A 20,794-nucleotide genomic window follows, 5' to 3' on the forward strand; every position below is an offset into this window, starting at 1 on the left:
CTCTAAATTGAATGGACCAATATGTCTATTACTTTGATAAAGAATCCAATCCCCCAAATGTGCCTCAAGCACGACCAATTGAAAATTTTTGGGGATATTTGGCACAGAAGGTTTACGAGGGAGATTGGCAAGCTTCAACAGAGCAAGTCTTGATTGATCGCATTAAACTAAAACTACAAGAAATTGATTTAAACTTTTTACAGTCGCATATGAAAGGCGTCAGAGCAAAATTGAGATCAATTGCAGATGGTGGTGTTTTTTCATATAAAAAATAATATATTTTTATTAAAAGATAAAAGCTTTATTTAACAAAAATATAATAGTAGTTTGTTTTTTTATTTATAAATAAGTTATTGACATTTTTATTTTGTCCAATAACTTCCTCATCACCCGTTATGTATGCTATGTTTGCTATTTTTAAGCTTCCATACTTAGTGATAAGACAACTGTAGTATATTTTTTTGCCCCAGTTTCAAAAGCTCAGTGGAGTTGGTCTTACTTTTTTAAACAATAAAGTTTTTATATTTATACTACCCGCCTTTGAAAGTGTTCTCAGTTAGCTCAATGAAATAATACCCTTTTTCTTCTTGGATATATCCTACAATATATATATATATATATATATATATATATATATATATATATATATATATATATATATATATATATATATATATATATATATATATTTATATATATATATATATTTATATATATATATATATATATATATATATATATATATATTCATATATATATATATATAGTATATATGTTACCGTTCCCCGCAGTACTAGGAATTAGCTAAATGCTAATGTTTATAATATAATTTAATATTGTAACTCTGAGTTTCATGTGTTATCACAATCATCAGGCAAGTAGTAAAAGTTTAATTTTGCTACCAACAACAACAACAAAAAAGTACAGTCGAAAATTCCATTAAAAAAAATTCCAATCATCCACCAAGCATCATTAAATTGATATCAATAATGATCTCTAATCACATCAGTAATATACCTTTAAGCATAAAAACTTTTGATAGAGCCGCACCATTTTATAATAACGCTCTTAACCCTTGTAGATTCAAAAATAAGATCGATTTCATTCCAAATATCAAAATTATAATACAAAACCTCAAATAAGAAAATTTATCTGGTTTAATCCACCTTATTCACTCAATGTCAGAACAAATGTAGCAAAATCATTTTCAAATACATTTGATAAATATTTTCCTAAAGGCCCTAAATATCATAATTTTATTAACCAGAACAACTTAAAGGTTAGTTATAGCTGCCTTTCAAACATCAAGTGTATTATTTCTTCTCATAATAAAAGTATATAATTTAATTCTCATGAAAATGCCAATCAATTTTGCAATTGCTGACAAACCAACTTAAACTCACTCAACGGAGAAAGTCTTACAAAAAAATAAATTTATATGTGCAACATGAAAACTTAGCAAAATTAAACTTTTACTACTTGCCTGATGATTGTGATAGCACATGAAACTCAGAGTTGCAATATTAAATTATATTATAAACATTAGGATTTAGCTAATTTGTGGTACTGCGGGTAACAGTAACATATATACTATATAGCTCTAGTTTATCTATTGAGCACTCTTTTAAGTATACAATATTATACATGATAATATAAAGATATTTTCTTTATTCATATATATACACTTACGTATATATATATATATGTATATATATATATATATATATATATATATATATATATATATACATAAAATAAAAAGTTATTTGTAGAATAAATGAAACTTTTGCAACTAAGTAAATGTTTAACTTTTTTACAATAACTTGCTGCCTGACAATGATTACAAGGAATTTTGTAAAAGTATATGTTTTACAAAGGTTAAGAAAATGCTACGATTAATTTTTCTAGTTATCGTTAGTGTAAAATGTCTCGTTGCGCTGATTACATATGATGCATTGCACAAACAAAAAATCTTTTAAATTTTGTTTTAAATTTTGTGGTTGTTATTGTTAAATCTGATTAATATTTACATTATATTTTATTTTTATTCATTATTATATTTATTCTAGACAAAAAAATTTGAAAAAAAATCTTTTTTTTTTTTTAAGGGTACAACAACGAGTTTAAAAATCCTTTCAAGAAATCAAATGTAAGTTTGTCAAAACTAGGATATGCATTTTATGGAGGTTTGTGGGCATATGATGGCTGGAATAATCTTAACCTTGTGACAGAAGAGTTAAGAAATCCTAATCATGATCTTCCACTAGCTATCCTTATTGGAATTCCATTAGTTGCTGTGTGTTATGTCTTGATAAACATCTCCTATCTCACTGTTCTCACATCAACAGAGATTGCAACGTCAAATGCTGTTGCTGTGGTAATTTTTTTAATTTTTTTTTAAATAAAAAATGTTTTGTTAATAAATTTTTAATTGTAACATAAAAAGTAATGTTATTATTAATATTTTAGTTTTTTTGTAGTTATATTTATTATTATATTTAGTTACTATTAGTGTTAGTCTGACTTGGTGGGTGAATTAATTAATGTAAATTTAGTCTTGTTCTATCTTTTAGACTTTAGCAGATAGAATATATGGCCACTTTGCATTTTTGATCCCTTTATTCATTGCCTTTTCATCATTTGGTTCTGCTAATGGCTCAGCTTTTTCTGGTGGAAGGTTTGCTCAATTGTTTTAATTTAAAATATCAAGATGTATAACTCTATAGATTTGCATTATAAGTGTTGTATTATGAGTGTTTTACTGTGTGTATTATACCTTCTGCTATTTGTGTTTTTATTATGAAAATTTATTATGAAAAATTAAATACTATATGGTTTTTTTGATTATATTAAAACAGTAGGTGACCCTAAAATATCCTATCATTTGTTAAAATGAAAAAAAAAATAAAAAAATTTATATGAAATTTGTTTTAATGCATTTTTTCTTGTCTTTACAATCAGGTATTCGGTTTTTGACCGGATAGTTTGCAAAATTAAAATAAAGTGAGGCTCTTTTATATAAAGTAACAACTTACTAATAATGATCTTTTAATAAGGAAGTAAACATTCTTCAATTTATCAAAGACTATAATATAATTATTTATTTATGTATTTATGCTTTATTTTAACAAAATTATAATAAAACTAATGCTAGTTGAATTATATGATAAATAAAAAAATAAATATTTTTTTATAACCATTTCTTGCTTTGCATAGTTTGCAAATAAGTTTAAAATATTTGAAACAATTCTTCTCAAGTAAAAAGAACAGAAGAAATAATTAGTTTGTTATTTTACTACAGAAATATTAAACAATTTTTTAGTGGTGTCTTTTAAATGTTTAAAAAAATTGCACAATGTGCTAGACCCCTGAATCAGCGGTCTATAATGATCATTATTTAAACTGCATACTAAGTATATATTTAGTAACTTTATATTTTACTGAAGTCCATCGGTTTATTATACTATAATATATTATAAATTATTATTCAAAAGGCATGTTACATTTTAAGTAATTTATAGTTTATTATATATTTTGCTAACTAAAAGTTTTTATTGCATCAAATTATTTGAAAGCAAACTTTTATGATTAAACTGAAAAGGTAAAAATAATTTATGATATATTTTTTTAGTTTCATTAAAAAAGCAATTGTTATACAATTTGTTTTAAAAGATTTACAGTTAAATTATAAAAAATTAACGAAAAATTAAATAATTTACTAAACTTTATATACTTTTTAGTAAAACTTTATATAATAGTAAAACTTTATATAATTTTATAATATATAATATAATATTTTAGTAAAACTTTATATAATTTTAGTAAAACTTTATATAATAAAATTTTTTTTTTTGAAAATTTCTTTTTGTAAACAACCAATTAAAATTTTTGTTTAAAAGCATTTTCTAATATAAAAATGTTTGATTACAAAAAATTAATGTTACAAAGTTAATTTTTTTAGCATGTTGAAACCTAATTTTTTGGTTATACATGAAAACATACATAAATTTGAATGTTCTCAAAACTTCTTAAAAGCTGTGGTCTAATTGACACAACTAAATCAGGAGTGCAATCAAACCCGCTTCCGGACCAAGGCTGAGAGTGCTGAGTCTTAAAGAATAATCTTTATAAGGAATACAACATCTTTTACAGACAATCTTAATAAAATATTTCCTTTTCTATTGGATGTATATATTTTAAAAGGTAGGGATTCGACACTGAGATACAAGATTCTAATATTGGTCAAATATTAACTTTGCAGGCACTTATCAACAGTTGGGAGTTGTTACTGATAAAAATTTTTATAAGTAATAATTACCAGAATGTGCCTTGCATGAAATAAAAAAACAGCGATTAGAAAACTTTATATCTAAAGACACAATTATACCGATATCTTGAATATATTTAACTGATTCAATAGCTGTAGCATTGTTCATTGAGTATAAATGTAATGGTAAAGGACTGTTGTCATAGTGTAGATAAAAACATTTTTTGGTTATTGTATCAAGTTGCCAAATGTTTGACCATTCTGAAATTTTTTAATGTATTGATACAGCTTGTAGGTTTCCACAAACAGCTTGGTGCTACAATCACCATCAATGCATAAGGTTACATAATTTATAAAAACTTAAAATTAGATAGGACTTGAGACAGTCTCTTGAGATATTCCACTCTTTGCAAGAATGTTGTTTGAATTTTCATTACCGATGCAAACACATTTGAAAAACGATCTGTTTTTATTCCAGTTTAGAAATTTGTAATTAATGCCATAGAAATGCAGTTTGAACAGTAACTTAGAGTGAGTTGCAGAATTAAAGGCTGTGGTTTCAAATAATTCAAACAGAATGAAAAGAGGAATAGCAATAGCATTTATAATTGATTTCAAAAATATTGCTGGATATCCATCATCTGATTTGGAAGACTTTAATGGAAGCTTTTGGAGAGTTGATACAACAGAATTCTACAAAAACATTGCATTATTTAAAGGATTTAAGTGTGTCTGCAAATCTAATGGAGGTGCAATACCATTATCTGTATCAAAAACAAGACAAAAAAGTTATTCCGAATATGTGATTTTTCGCTATCATTAGTACTAAGAGAACCATCAGGTTGGAGTAGCGATGCAACAGAACTACAGAATTTGGATTTTGCTTTTACAAAGGTATGAAACTCGGCAATATTAGTTTTATCAACTTTCTCTCTGAGAATACAAAATTTATTTATTTCTGCACCATATAAACAAGAATCATGTTTGACATGGATAGATGCCTTAATAATTTTTTTTAACCTTTGGAAGCTAATACTTTTGTAATTTTCAAGGCTGCTTTTTGAATGGCTAGAGGTTGGATACTGTTTTTTTCTATTGCAAAGTACCAGAATGTAGTGCATGTAATGAAATAGATGAATTTAAATAATTACGCATAGTTTACCAGAATAATTCAACATCTTGATTTTGTTTGGCTAGCATATACTAGTTTACATTAAGTAAGGCTGTGTGCGTTGTATTCAGCTTTGTGAAAATTATAACTGGTTGGTCTCTTACTGAATTTAGAATTATCTAAATTTTTTTTTTTTTTAAACATCTTCGCTTCCAACAAGGCTGCAAGCAATCACTAATTAAAGTTGGAAGTTACTGAAAGAGAAAAGATGAAGATTGTAGAGCAAGATAATGATTGACAGACGACTTAAAGGATTGCAAATTATATGAGTCAGGAAAGCAAGATGAAGGAAGCGAATTCCAAAGAGCTGATGTTCGAGGAAAAAAAACTAGACGAATAAGCGTTTTTGGAGCACTTAGGAACAGTCATAGAAAAAGGATGACACTTAATTGAATGACGAGTAACACGAGAATGAATTATAGTAGATGGCACAAGAGACGCTAGCTCTTTAGAGCAGTGCCCATTATAGTATTTGTAGAAAAGAGAAAGAGAAGCAACATAACAACGATGGTTGGAGGTTGGCTGTAAGAGCAGGTCCAACTATGTTTACAATGCGTTTTTGCACCTTGTCTAAAAGAGAAAGGGCATCATTAGAGGATCCGCCACAGATATGACAACAATATTCCATACAAGGCCGGATTTCAGATTTATAGAGATAGAGAATAGAATCCGAAGTAAGAAAGTGACAAGCTCGATAAAGAGATGCAACCTTAGCAGATGCTAATTTTGCAACTGATTTGATATATGGTTTTCAAGAAAGATTGGAAGTAAGAGTTAATCCTAGAAGATGAAGAGTAGGTGACTCATTGAGTACATCACCGTTCATAAATATAGGAAGATCTAAATTATTGCAATAACGATTGGCTGAAAAAAATTAAGTTTTATCTGAATTAAAGTTCACCAGCCACTGTGAGCCCCATGCTTTAGCAGAAGTAAGATCCTTTTTAAGCTCAAATGCCCCCTCCAAGCAATCAGAGGGTGTTGGTTTTTTATCATGACAAGAATAAATGGTAGTGTCATCAGCAAACAATGCCACCTTAGGTGAGAGAATATCTGGAAGATCGTTAATGTAAATTAAAAAGAGTATAGGGCCAAGGATAGAACCTTGAGGAACCCCTGAAGTTACAGAATAAGAAGAAGAGTTTTGTCCATCGAGGAAAACTTTTATGCTACGATTGGAAAGGAAGGATTCAATGATCTTAAAGTTCTTAAAAAAGATCTTAAAAATTACTATCGATAAGAATCATATGGTGGTCACAGTTGATTGTGAATACATTAAACTCATTTATATAGTTGTTGGTTAGTATTAGATCTAAAAGGTTGGTATGACGTGTATCATCAGATACATGCTGAATTAAGACATTCGAATAGCACATATCTACAAATAGATCATGGGAAGAATCTCTAAAACTAATAGTAATTGATCAATTTATAACTAATAGACAAGTCACCTGCTATGATACATGTTAAATTGCATGTTGGCCTAATCTTATAAATTATCTTACATAAGGCTTTGGTTTTTAAAATACACATGGTGCGTAGTAAATGCATGAAATTTATATATATTTAAATTTATTTGTTTTGGTTTATTTATAAATTATTCAAGTTAGTTAGTTATTTTGTAATTTATTTTTATTTTTGTGTGCTTATTTTTATATAAATTTATTTTTTATTATCCTTCAAGAAACCTGTAAACCTATTATCCAGCATGAAAATGTAAAAAATGATTTTTTTTCTCATACCCTTTTAATTACCTGTGAGAGAGTTTTATTAATTTATATTTTTTAGTTTTAACATTTTTAAAATATAAAAAAGTAATTTTTTATTTATTATTTTTAATTATTAGATTATTACTTGTTGCTGCTAGAAAAAAACATTTACCCAAAGTAATAGCTATGGTTCATTGTGAACAACAAACACCTATACCAGCTCTTGTATTAACAGTAAGTTTTTGTTAAGCGTTCATTAGGGTTGAAAATTTCTGGGAAATTTTACTCAAAATTTCGTAAATTTTCAAAAATAATTTGTTTTAGTTTGAAGGATCTTTTTTTATTATTTTTAAGAAACAGTACTTTTTACAGATTCATTCCCCCTCCCCTCTCAACTACCCCTCATTTTTTGATTTATTGATTTATATAGTCAAAAGTGCTCTAACAAGGTTGTGGCGATTGAGACTCTTATTTAAAAGTACTTATTTAAACATCACGGCGGAATTTATGACCTTGCGATCATAAGTTCTTTATTTTTATTGCTAGCTATATTTTCAAATAGTTTAAATTTAGCAAAAAAATTTTCTTTACTTTTTGCTTTTCATTAAACATCTTTAAATCAAGAAAAAGTTGTGAAGTACTGTAAATATTCAATCAAATCTTTTTATATATGATTTTACACTTTTCAGTAACTTGTAGGCCAATTTAATAGATATTGACAAAAGTCCCATCCGCTTTAGAAATGGGGCTGCAAAATATGTTGAGCCTTAAACAAAGCTTGCTACAGCAATGAACATCAATATGCTTAGCAAACAGGATAAAACAATTTTAGAAAATTTTGAAAGCATATTGTTTAAGTTGCTACTTAAAGTTATAATGAAATAACTCAAGAAAATACCAAAAAAAGTGTTTTTCAAAGGAAACTTTCTAAAAATTTTTATAATCTACTTTACAATATTTTACGATAAAATTGTCCATAACAACTGCCTAAGTAAAAAATAAAATTGTCTTTTTCCAAATTTTTTTCATGAAAAAAAAACTAATTATGTTTTATTTGAAATCTGGATGTATACTTTAAACCTTGATGAGATAATCCAAATATAGGTTTTAACCTATATTGGATCCCTTTAAAAATGAAGTGACAAGTTAATATTTTATTGGCAGAAAATATTTTTCAGACTAGCAATTTAAGCAAAAAAAACTACATTTCTTTAAGAATTTAATACTTTTTTAAAAATTGTAATATAAAAATTATTAAAAAATAACAAATAAATTTTTAATTTTAATTATTAATTTAATATAAGAAAATGATAATTTTCTTAAGGAGAGTTTTTTAAGACATCAAATTAACAAAGATATGCTAAAAAAGCTCTGCGCAGAAGAGAAAAAAAGAGAAAAGTTAACTGGTGCAGTTTAAAAGATAAAAACAGCTTAGTTTATTTAAACAATTGATTTTAACAAAGAAAAGAAAAAAATAAGATCAAACATAGTAAAATTCTAAATAAAATAGTTAGCTCAAAACAGCAAAAAGGAGATTTCAAGATGACAAGATAGGATAAAAAATATAGAGATAGAGAATAGAATCACTGAAAATTAATTTGTTTCAAAAATGATTTGATTGTCTACTTATAATTTTTTCATTTTAGTTGATCATAACATATTTTTTAGTTTTATGCTTTTTAGTGTATTGTAAATATTTTTCTATTTACTAAGTGTGTGTTGGCTTGGATATCAATGATTCCAGAATCTACAAATTTCACAACTCTTATGAACTACTTCAACTTTGTTGCCTGGATATTCTATTCTTTAGCCATAGTTGCTCTTTTGTGGTTGAGATATAAAAAACCAAATGCAAAAAGACCTTTTAAGGTAGGTCAAGTTGTTTTTTAAAATAGGTCAATTGGTTATTTTTTTTCATTTTTACATTATTATGTAATTTTGATATTGATGATAACATTAATTTAATGATAATTATTAAAATTTTGTTAAACTATTATATTATTCTTTTCAAAACTTTTTCTTTATGGAAAAACCATCGATAGGAAAAAGGATGTGTACATATGCATCATTATGCATTATTTTTTAATGCTAATGAGGCTTGTTCATTTTTTATTGGAGTGGGGATTCTGAATTAAACAACTACATAACCAAGTCACTCTTAATCGTGTCTTGATAAAAATACTCATCTCGGGCTGATGTTAACTGCATCCAGCTACTGTCTTAAAGGAGGCCTCACAAGTAAAGACTTAAGGAGTAAGCAGAATAATCCTGCTAACCAGATTTGAACTTCTTTTTCATCTATTAGGCTGGCGTAGATGTAAACCTGTGTTACATTGTTTTCTGCCTAGAATAATAAATGGTGGATCATCTTAACTTTTCTCATAGGTTTTTACTTGTGCCTCCTCGATAGTAGCTATGCAACTCTTCCTGTTATCTCCTAATGAGGCTACAGCTCTTAAACTCAACTTATAAAGCAAGATAACGATTAACCAACGATTTAAAAGATTGCAAGTTATATATATGAGGAAAACAAGAGTGAATTCCAAAGAACTTAATTCCAAAGATTAGTTGCATGTCCAGGCCTAACTATGCTTACAATGTGTTTTTGCACCTTGTTTAAAAGAGAAAGGACATCATTCCAAGATCTGCTTCAAATATGGCAACAGTATTCAATACAAGGATGGATTTGATATTTACAGAGATAAAGAATAGAATCCGGAGTAAGAAGTTGACGAGCATGATTAAGAGATGCAACCTTAGCAGATGCTAATTTTGCAACGGATTTGATATATAGTTTCCAAGGAAGATTGGAAGTAAGAGTTAATCTTAGAAGATGAAGAATAGATCACTCATCAAGTACATTACCATTTATAAATATAGGAAGATCTATATTATTGGGATAACAATTAGCTGAAAAAATTGAGTTTTTGATTATTTAAAACCACTGCACAGTGGTTTTAAATAATCAAAAATTGGTATTAATTCCAGATTTGCAAAAATCCAATATGAAAAGTTCTGATTATGCAACATTGTTGCAAATTAGTCATATTTTCATGTTCTGAAAGAATTTTTCTTGTTAGACTACTTGGCGCTTCCTTGCAGATGCTCAAAGTTGTCATTTTTTAAAGAACAATTATTTAGTTGAAAAGCAATAATTTCTAACTTTTATTTTATTTCTTAAACTACAACAGTGAACTTTGATATATTATATATTAATTGGAAGAATATTAAACAGGCTTTCAGAGTTTTGACTTTTATTAAATTCTGTATGTTTCTGTAAAAACCTGAATACATATGGATAAACTTTGACCTTTCTTCTTTTAATCCAATATAGGTTTTAATGCCGCCCGGACCCATCCAATAACAACTATAAGACTTTTTCAAATTTTTACATAACCTTTATTTATTTTTCTATTTGCCTGCTATAGCTTAATATCCAATTTATACGACAAAAGAAGGAGATATTACATGAAACAGATCCAGCAATGAAGTGGACTTATCTCAAAGACTAAAATTGCTTTCTCAGTCTTGAATAATTTGTTTGTGTAATTTTCAGTGTGACTCATTTCAGTAGGTGCTGTTTTACAAAGCGAACACAATTGATGAGACAGTGTTTCAATGATTTCTGCTAAAACTTTATTTTAAAAAATAAAGAGCTTTTGATATTAAGAACTTTTCTATTTGGTAGGAATTGGGTTTGCCCAAAACACATCCCAGTCATATGTTTGAAGTCTTAAGGGTACAATTGTAACAAAAAAAGTGAATCGTCTGATAAACTTTAATATAACTCATTGAATTTTTGATTGAATTGAGAAAAGTTACTGGCTCCATCAAATCCCCAATTTATAACAAAAATCAACTGATTTAAGTACTTTTCTATATTAGTAATTTTATATATAATTTGTGCCTCTTGTGATTATATTATTCTTTGAACAGTATGTATTAATAGATTTTGTAATGGCGCATTTGTCTCCTTGTCAGAGATTTGCTTATCATTTGGTCTACATTTATTTTTAGATTCCAGAGTATTACTGTAACGCGGATAAATATCTGCACCTCTTTCTTTACTTTCCAATTTTATCACCATGTATTGAGATTTAGTAAAGCCATAATTTAATAGAAAAGCAAGTCCCTCTTCTGGAGGCATTTTTCTTATTCCTTTGTCAATGTTTTTATCATATGCCAATTGTTGATCTTGTAGAATGCACATGATAATTTTTTCAAGTTCTTATTACCTTTTTGTTTGGCTGTGTATCTTGCTGTTTTGAGTATATACTTTACATCATATTCAACTTTTTTAGACAGATTAGAAAGTGCTGCTCTTTTAGCCTGTTTTCGTTTTGTCTTTAAAAGGCAACGTATGCTGTCCTTTCTTTAATTCTGGCATTTCTAATACATTGGAAAGTTTCCAGATAAGTTCTTTAAATTTAAAATTAAATTCATGTTCTAACCAGGAAATTGACTTTCTATGAAATTTATACTTGAAGTATTGAACATCCTTCATTTTTTGTTTGTACGTGGTTTGTGATGTCAATAATTTTTTATTTGTTTTTCTTGAGCACCTTCAATTTTCATAACATTCTTCTCCAAAAATTTTAAACATTCCGACATTTTAATAACATCACCAGTCACAAAAGAAATAAAATCTTTATTCTTTAACTTCATTTAAGACGATTTGTACTTTATTATTTATTTACACAATTTTAAATAAACAAAAAGATTTTTTGTAAATTCTTTCAACTTGAGGAAGATTTTGAGGTTATTTAATTTAAAGGAAGTATTTTGACGTTATAAAAATGGTAAGTCTTAAAGTTACCTAAAGTATATCTTTTTATGATAATATTATGCAATTTGATTGAAAATGACTGTCATGTTTTATGTAAAAAAACAAAAAAATAATTTAAGTAGAATCATTTTAAAATTGAAAATAGTTGTTCTTGGGCGGGTCCGGGTGCATCAAAACCTATATTAGATTAAATGAAGAAGGGTCAATGTTTATCCATAGGTATTCAGATTTTTACAGAAACATACAGAGTTAAATAAAAGTCACATTCAAGTATGCTATTATATCCTAGACCAAAATGTTATCTTTTTCAGCATTTTTACAGCATGAAATGTAATTTTATAAAATATTTTACATTAAACTCTGAAAGTCTGTTAAATATTCTACCGATTGATATATAATATATGGAAGTTCACTGGTGTGGTTAAAGAAATTCAAATAAAAGTTCAAAACTATTGCTTTTCAACTAAATAATTGTTCTTTAAAAAATGACAACTTTGAGCATCTGTGGGGAAGCGCCAAGTGGTCTGAAAAAATTTTTTTTTCAGAACATGAAAATATAACAAACTTGCATAATCAGAACTTTTCATATCAGATTTTCGCAAATCTAGAATTAATGCCACTTTTTGATTATTTAAAACCATTGTGCACTGAGAGCTCCATGCTGTAACAGAAGTGAGATCCTTTTCAAGCTCCAATGTCTCCTCAAAGTAATCAGAGAGTGTTGGTTTCTTATCAAGACAAGAATGAACAGTAGTATCATCAGTGAACAATGCCAACATAAATGTGAGAATTTCTGGGAGATTGTTAACATAAATTAAAAAAATTATAAGGCCAAGAATAGATCCTTGAGGAACCCCTAAAGTTACAGGAAATGAAGAAGAATATTGTTCATTGAGGACAACTTTTATACTACGATTGGTAAGGAAGGATTCAATAATCTTAATGATGTTACCTGATACACCGTAAGAAAAGAACTTATGGAGAAATCCAGCTTGCGAAACTTAATTATTAACTTTAGAAATGTTGAGAGCAATACCCTTAACCTCCTCACATCTCTCTAATGCATGATGAAACCTATCAGTTATTACCGCTAATATGTCAGCAGCAGAACAAGAAAATCAAAATCCATATTGAATATTAGAAAGTAAGTTATTAGATTCAAGATGAGAAATTAAGTGTTTGTTAATTAAAGATTCAAAAACCTTGCTTATGATAGTAAGAAGACTAATGAGACAGTAGTTAGACAAGTCAGATAGTTCTCCATATTTTGAAAAATGAGGATAAAAGATGCCGCTTTCCAGCATGCTGGAAAACAAGACTCTGATAAGCACTTGTTAAATAGTTTTGAAAGTATAGATGACAGCTCCAGAGAACACTTCTGTAAGACTATAACAGGTATGTTGTCCGGACCACAAGCTGTAAAAGAGTCTAAGCAGAAAATCACTTGATATACAGAAGCTGGAGTAATACGAATGTCAAGGAATGGATCAACCTGTTTGTCAGCTATATCAGGCAAACGCAACTAGTGAAATCAAGAGATAGTATTGATGAAAAGTTCTTGGCAAACAATTCAGCTTTGTCTTTAAGTGAGGTAACAAAATCGGAACCATGCAAGAGAGGTGAAATAAGGGATTTGCCCTCATTATGACACTGTTAAAGATTCTTTAAAAATCACTGGAGCCTAATTTTTGAATGAAATATAAGACTTTATGACCTGAGAATAGTAGGCTTTTGGCTTAGACAAAACCTTTTTACAATGGTTTCTAACAATATTAAATAGATATCTGTTTAATATTACTAGAAACCATTGATAGTATATGATAACTAGAGATACTGAGCACTGACTAGGATCAGAAACAAGACATATGTCGAATAGAGAAAGTAAATGGTTCGGATTGTCTGTAATAGTGTTGTCACAGTACAAAAATTGTCAAAAATGGAAAACGCAGTTTTAAAGCTTTTAATTAAAAAAGTTAAAAAACAAAATTAAAAATGGAAACCTAAAGAATCACACTTTGAAAAAAAGGTTTTAAAGCAAGATTCATGGAAGCATTTCTTGTTTGCTGCTGATGACAAGGGTAATATAGTAAACAAAAACATGCCAACTTGTAAACAATGTAGGAGAGTCTTAAATACAAAAATTTGAAACACTTTTAATTTCATGAAACATTTAAAAGATAGACACCCTGGTTTAATAAAAAAGTTCAAGGTGTGTTTATCTTACAGTTACTTGTTTTACAAAAAAATTTTTTTTTTTTCTTTTTTAGGTAAATTTCACATAAATTTGCCTAAATAAGTTAAATTTGTATATAATTTACCTTATTTAGGACTTGAGAAATTTTTTTAGGATTGATATACTCCAATAAGATGCTGATATTTCAAAACTCAAATCGTTTCAGTCCAAAATCCTTTAATAACAGATTTCTAAAAATTAATCATAAATACTTAACAAGGTCCTCTATCCATAACATTATTTACCTAAGTCAACTTTTGAAACATCTGATTACTCAATTTCATATAGAGACCTTGTCTGTGAAACAGTTCTTGATGAAAATAAAAAAAGTATAACTTCAATAAATTGTTTTTAAAATATAGTTAAACAGTATTTACTTGATTTAACAGACATAAACATATTTTTGTTTTTTTAAGTAAGAAAAATAAAAAAATTAAAAAATCTTGTAATGTTTCTTACTTTATCTATTTATTTAATTTTTGCAATTTATCTTATTCTTGTTGTAATTACATATTAACTTGTTTTATTTAACGAGTATTTGTAAATTTATGTAATGAGAAATTTATAAAATATACTTTACGCTTACTATTGGGGCTCGATGACAAGATTTCTGTCTTCTACTTGCTCCTGTTGTTATTAATTTTTTATTTAAATTTTATTGATGAAAATTGTAAAATAAGAACATTGTAAAATGTTTATGTTTATAAATGATGAATTATATGAGCAGTAACAAAGTTTTTAAAAGTCGAAATGCTTAATAACCAATTCTTAGTGATAGACTTACAACTTGTCAGCCAAGAACCAAGAGACTGATTGTCCACATTTAGTATTTTTTCTGTTTATTATCAATAAATATTCAACAATCAATGCGGTATGTGTCCATTAAATCTAGTCTCAAGAATGATACAACCTTTAAAAATATAATAAAATTAGTCAGACATTCTGGCAGAAAGTCTTTTCAAATTAAATTTTAAAACATGATTTTCTCGGAATCACAATAAAATGGACATACAGTCTCTTCGTTCCTCGGCCGACGAGTTGGTTGATATAAATTTTAGTGACTTGCAAAAAGACATTTTTTGAAAAGAATAACCTTCATATCTTTTTTGATCTCACCATTACTGTTATTTTTTTATGAAAAAACTACTTCATATCTTTTTTGATGTCACCATTCTCTAATTTAAACCCTAAGTTTGGAATTTTTTGGAAATTCCTAGCTGTCTCTGATAGATAAGAGGTAAGTCATTTACCAAAAATCGTTTTTTGCGATATTTCTTTTTTTTTGTAAAATAACAAAAATAAGGTAGCGCAATTTACATTCAACAAAGGAAAAAAATTCAGAAAGAATTTTAAAAATTTATAGAGTCTATAAATTGAAATGAGCATCAGAAAATATTTTTATATACCTTATTCATAAATTTTTAGAAAAACAGACTAAAAATACAAAAAATTCAAGTTTTTGCTAAAAATGCAAATTTATGATGTTGTGCACTACAAACGCTTACAATTTGGTTTGTAGGCAGTACTATTCTTCTTTCATTTAGGTACCGAATTTTGTACTGAGTACCAAGTATTTTGATTGGTATTGGCATCGAATACTAAAATTTTAGTAACGTGACAACACTAGTCTGTAAAGCAAGTTGGAAAGTTGACTATTTGTGTTAAAGATTGAGAAAAGCAAAGTTGTTTGGCCATAACGCCTGCAGAGTCGCTGACACTAGAACCAAGCCATTCATTGTGATGAGCATCAAAGTCACCAACAACAGCAATATTGGCTGAAGGATAAAGAGAAAGGGAATGGTCAATTTGTCCAGAAATAACTTCAAAAAGAATGTAGTCTTGAGAGGAATGAGAGCGATATAGACTAAAGAGAAAGGCGATAGAGTAAAGTAGTGCAATATAAAAGCACATAAAAGAATAGTCTGTGGATTCAAGCCTAGTTTCCCTACAAATGGTTAAATTTATATGAATGTAAATGCCCAGGCCAAGCATGTGACTATTGATGTCTTTATGAATTAAAGGTAGATCACCTTCAACACTAAGATCGCAGGATGAGACAGCTGAACTCAAATTAGTCTCACAAAGAGCAAGTAGGTCTGATGAACGATAAAAGATAAGTCTCAACAAAAGAAAAGTTACTTTAAAGACTACAAATATTAGTTTATGATTGATTTAGAGAATTTGGTGATGGCAATGTTTTTTTGTGTTTTGTAGTTTTCGATAAATTTTTTAAATTGGTTGAAGAACTTGAGCCAAAGCACATGTAAAACTCAATTAAATAAAGCGCTCTACATTACAACTAAGGGTTAATTAACAGGACTGAGACAACTGTATAGCTAATTGCTTAAGAGGCTGTGCTCTATCTATGAATGATTCAAGTTCTCATAAAACTTAAATCATGCCCAAAGTGACCCAAAATATTACCTTTAGCAAAATTCACCATTGCTTGCTCCTAGATAGACATTGTTCCTACTTCACTAAATCTCACATCTTATCTCAGAAGTTAGGCTCTAGAGACTTTAAGGAAGTTTTTCAATAGCATTGTAAACAAGGGTAGGTCTAACATTTTATCTCTCATTCATGGGACTGATCTTATTACCTCTCCCAAGAATAAGGGGTCGTCCATAAAGTACGTACGCCAAAAATTTTGAAATTTGACCCCCCCCCCTCCCCCTGTTGCCATGCGTACTTTTATGTCCCCACCCCCCCTTAAAAGTACATACGTTTCTCAAATACCCCCCCTCCCCCTCAAATAACCCCCCCAACCCACCTTTTTTTTTTTTTCTGAATTAAAAAGTTTAATTAAAAAAAAAAAAGACGGAGGGTACCTTAGATACTTTATACTACCCCAAAGCTTTTTGCTTACGCATTTTAAAAACGTCTTTAAGTATAAATGCAAATAATAATTTACATAAATTTAAAATTCTTTATTGTAAGTGTGTATTTGGGCGAAAGGTTTATGCGGCGGCAATAGTCGACGGAGATCCAGGTTCGATTCTCGGTGATATCTAGGAAAACTTTTTTTTGTTTTTTTAACGAATCAAATGTAAATAAACTATACTTTAAGGTGGACGTTTTTTTTAGGCACCCCTCTTTAGTAAGTAAAAAACGAGTCTAAGGTGAGATCAGTAATATTGAAAACAAAGGGTAAAACCCAGTGGGAGGGAGCAACAGCAAATTTTGTGCCCTTTTGCTATTTTAAGAAGCTTTTTATTTTAGCAAAACCTAGCGGTCTTTGAGACGCCATTGACACGTTTTTTTTGGGGTGACTCCGTCCCATCAACCACGGCCCTCAGGTCTTACTCAGGGCCAGTATATAAGGGCGGGCATGTGTGCATGGGCCCCCTCAGGATTTTTTGATGTTTTGATTTTTGATGATAGAACACTTTCACACAACGTGCAAACTTAAGTTTGTTAATATGCCAAATGAGATGGCCTTGCAAAAAATTTGGATGGCGGAGGCCATCCAAATTTTTTTCCAAATCTAAAAGTTATAACCATGCAAAATTTACACCCCTCTCATTTTGGGGGTCGGGAGGGTAAGCGTTTTAAGGCTTTTTGATCACAGGCCTCCGCCATCCCAATATTTTGCAAGGCCTCCTCATTTGGCATAGGTATAAACAAACTTAAGTTATGAGTTTGCACGATGTGTGAAAGTGTCCTATCTGGAACATCAAAAAATTCTGAGGGCGCCCATACATGTGTGTGCATAGAGGAAAACTATACCCTCTACTTCATATACCATACATCTTTTTATGTTGGCAAACTAGAATCTTTAGTCAGAATGTAACTTTTCTATTGATTAGCTGGTTAATTGTGATAAATTAGAAAATCGAAGTACGTACTTTTAAATTGAACCCCCCCCCCCTCCCATACGCTTTCGTACGCTTTTTGAAGACCCCCCCCCCCTCCCCCCTATGAGCGTACGTACTTTATGGACGACCCCTAAGGCAGAACTATTTGCATAGAACTTTTCTTCTAATTTGATTCTGGAATCTTATGGCCATTCTCTTCTTTACATTCCAAATAAACAGGTTAACCTATTGTTAGTCATTCAAATCGTACTCAAGTTTCCATTGCTTAAGTCATATCTCAATTAAACTCTTCTATGGCTTGTGGTTCAGACAAAATTCCTGTCACATTCTTAAAAAATTGTTCTCCAGAGCTCTCTTCAATTCTCTCTAAACTTTTTAATAAGTGCTTGATTGAGTCTTGTTTTCCTGTTTGCTAGAAAATGGCATCTGTTGTTCCAATTTTCTAAAACTGCAGAGATCATTCTGAACCCTCCAATTATCATCGGATCAGTCTTGTTTCTGTTATTAGCAAGGTCTTTGATCAACAAGTTTCTCACATCTTGAGTTGAATAACTTACTGTTAGACAAATCGATACGGCTTTCGGTTCTGTTGCTAACTGCTGTGACAGAAAGATTTTATTGTGCATTAGATGGAGGGGGTGAGGCTAGGGCTATTGCTCTCGACATATCTAAAGCTTTCGACAAAGTTTGGCATGCTGGTCATCTCCATAAGCTTGCTTCATGTGTTGTATCTGGGAAAGTCTTTGAGATTATCAAATCGTTTCTTTCTAAACGCTTTATTAAAGTAATCCTCTAGGGCTAACACTCTGGGGTACCTCAAGGTTCTAACTTTAGTCCTGTTTTGTTTCTTATCTACATTAATGCTCTTCCTGACAACCTTTTATCTAAAATAGGTATTTTTGCTGATGACTCAACTTTATACTACTGTTTTGACAAAAAGTCTTTTCTTTTTGATTCCTTAGAGCAGGCTACCAATCTTGAATCTGATCTCACTTCTGTATCAGATTGGAGCTCACAGTAACTTTTTTATTTTAACTCTAACAAAACTCCAACATATTTACTGCAAACTATTATTGTAATATGGTCCACATTCCTATATTATTGAATGGCAACTCTCTTACTGAGTCTTCTTCTTTACGTCTTCTTAGATTATCATTAACTAGTGATCTTTCATGGAAACCATATATACAAACAAATGCTTAATTTGCATTTGCTAAGGTTGCTTCTCTTTATTGCGCTTACCATTTTCTCTTTTCTGATTCTATTCTCTGTCTCTGCAAATCTTTTTTTCGTTCTTGTATGGAATTCTGTAGTCATATTCGGGCTAGTTCTTCTAATGATGCTCTTTCTCTTCTTGATAAGGCTCAAAAGTGAATTGTAATTGTAGTTGGACCCACTCTATCTGCTAAGCTTGAGCCCCTATTCCGTTGTCATAAAGTTGCATCTTTTTCTCTTTTCTACAAACACTATCATGGTCGCTGCTCAAAGGAGTTAATATCGCAAGTTCCATCAACTAAAACTCATTCTTGTTTAACTTTTCCTTCAGCTAAACCTCATTTATTTACTGTATCCGTTGCTGCATGCTCTAAAAACTTTTATTTGTCTCGTTTTTTTCCTCGCACTTTAACTTTTTGGGACTCTCTTCTATCTTCATGTTTTCCTGACTCATACAACCTACAACTTTTTAAATCTTTTGCCAACCTTGCTCCATATATCTATTCTTTTTTTCCTAGTAACTGCCAACTTAATAGTGGTTGCTTGCAGCCTTGTTGGGACTGAGTTAGAATTATATATATATATATATATATATATATATATATATATATATATATATATATATATATATATATATATATATATATGTATATATATATATATATATATATATGTATATATATATATATATATATATATATATATATATATATATATATATATATATATATATATATAAGATTCTTAACAATGCTTCACAGTAACGTGAACAAAAAAAAAAATAGTTAAATCGTTTATTCAAAAAGTTGATATGACTTTTTTTTTATTTCAAGATATTTATAATAAAAAATACATACTTAAATAAGTATAAAAAATATATATTATTATTCATTATCAATTTTTCAAAAAATCATTAGCAGTGATTTGTAACTTTATTTAAATGCGTTTCAATAATATAAAAACATAAGTAAAGATCAAAGTTATTTAATTCAAACGGCTTTCAAAAAGTTTGTCTTCTCCATAAAATATTTCTACTTTTCAAGTTAATTAACTTTAATGATTCTTATATAAAGTTTTTAAAGAAGACCATCGTTGTTTAAAGTCGTAGCTTATAAAATTTAAACTTTTGTTGTATAACTTTCACTTTATTTAATTAACGTATGAAAAAATCTTATATAATTAAATAGTATAATTGAAAACTTTTAATGATACTTTAATTAAAATCATTAGCTACTTTTTTTAAAAGCTTCTTGCTGATATAAAAACATCATTAAAAATAAACGTGTCGAAGTTATTTATTTTCGACATAATTAAATACCAATTTTTTCTGCGCATTTGTTAAAAACCGTGGTTAAATTCTCAAAACAAAATATTCTTTGTGTGGTCATATAAAGATTTGAAATCGCATGCCTTTCTGGCCAAGCCTGCCTAAACAATATATATATTTTACATTGAATGTTTGAAACTTACCTGCAAGTAAACTTAGGGTACTTTGGTGGAACTTTATTTCTTTTCTGATTTATGTATAAATGTCCCATTTAACATGCTTGTTTTATTTTGTTATGTTTGTACTCACAAGGATTTCCTTTTTCTAGGAC

At 28.9% G+C, this 20,794-nt stretch overlaps 1 protein-coding gene across 1 annotated transcript in view; it reads left to right on the top strand.

Moving 5' to 3' along the window:
* The window catches only part of LOC136072131 (b(0,+)-type amino acid transporter 1-like), a 57,464-nt gene that overhangs the window by 16,038 nt on the left and 20,632 nt on the right, over nucleotides 1-20,794 (top strand). The window contains exons 3-6 of the mRNA XM_065820608.1: nucleotides 2,109-2,377; nucleotides 2,574-2,677; nucleotides 7,285-7,381; nucleotides 8,861-9,016. Of these exons, the coding sequence (XP_065676680.1) occupies nucleotides 2,109-2,377; nucleotides 2,574-2,677; nucleotides 7,285-7,381; nucleotides 8,861-9,016 (626 nt within the window). The remainder of the gene's footprint in view (nucleotides 1-2,108; nucleotides 2,378-2,573; nucleotides 2,678-7,284; nucleotides 7,382-8,860; nucleotides 9,017-20,794) is intronic.

This window comes from Hydra vulgaris, chromosome 15 (assembly GCF_038396675.1).
Source record: "Hydra vulgaris chromosome 15, alternate assembly HydraT2T_AEP".
Taxonomy (NCBI): Eukaryota; Metazoa; Cnidaria; class Hydrozoa; order Anthoathecata; family Hydridae; genus Hydra; species Hydra vulgaris.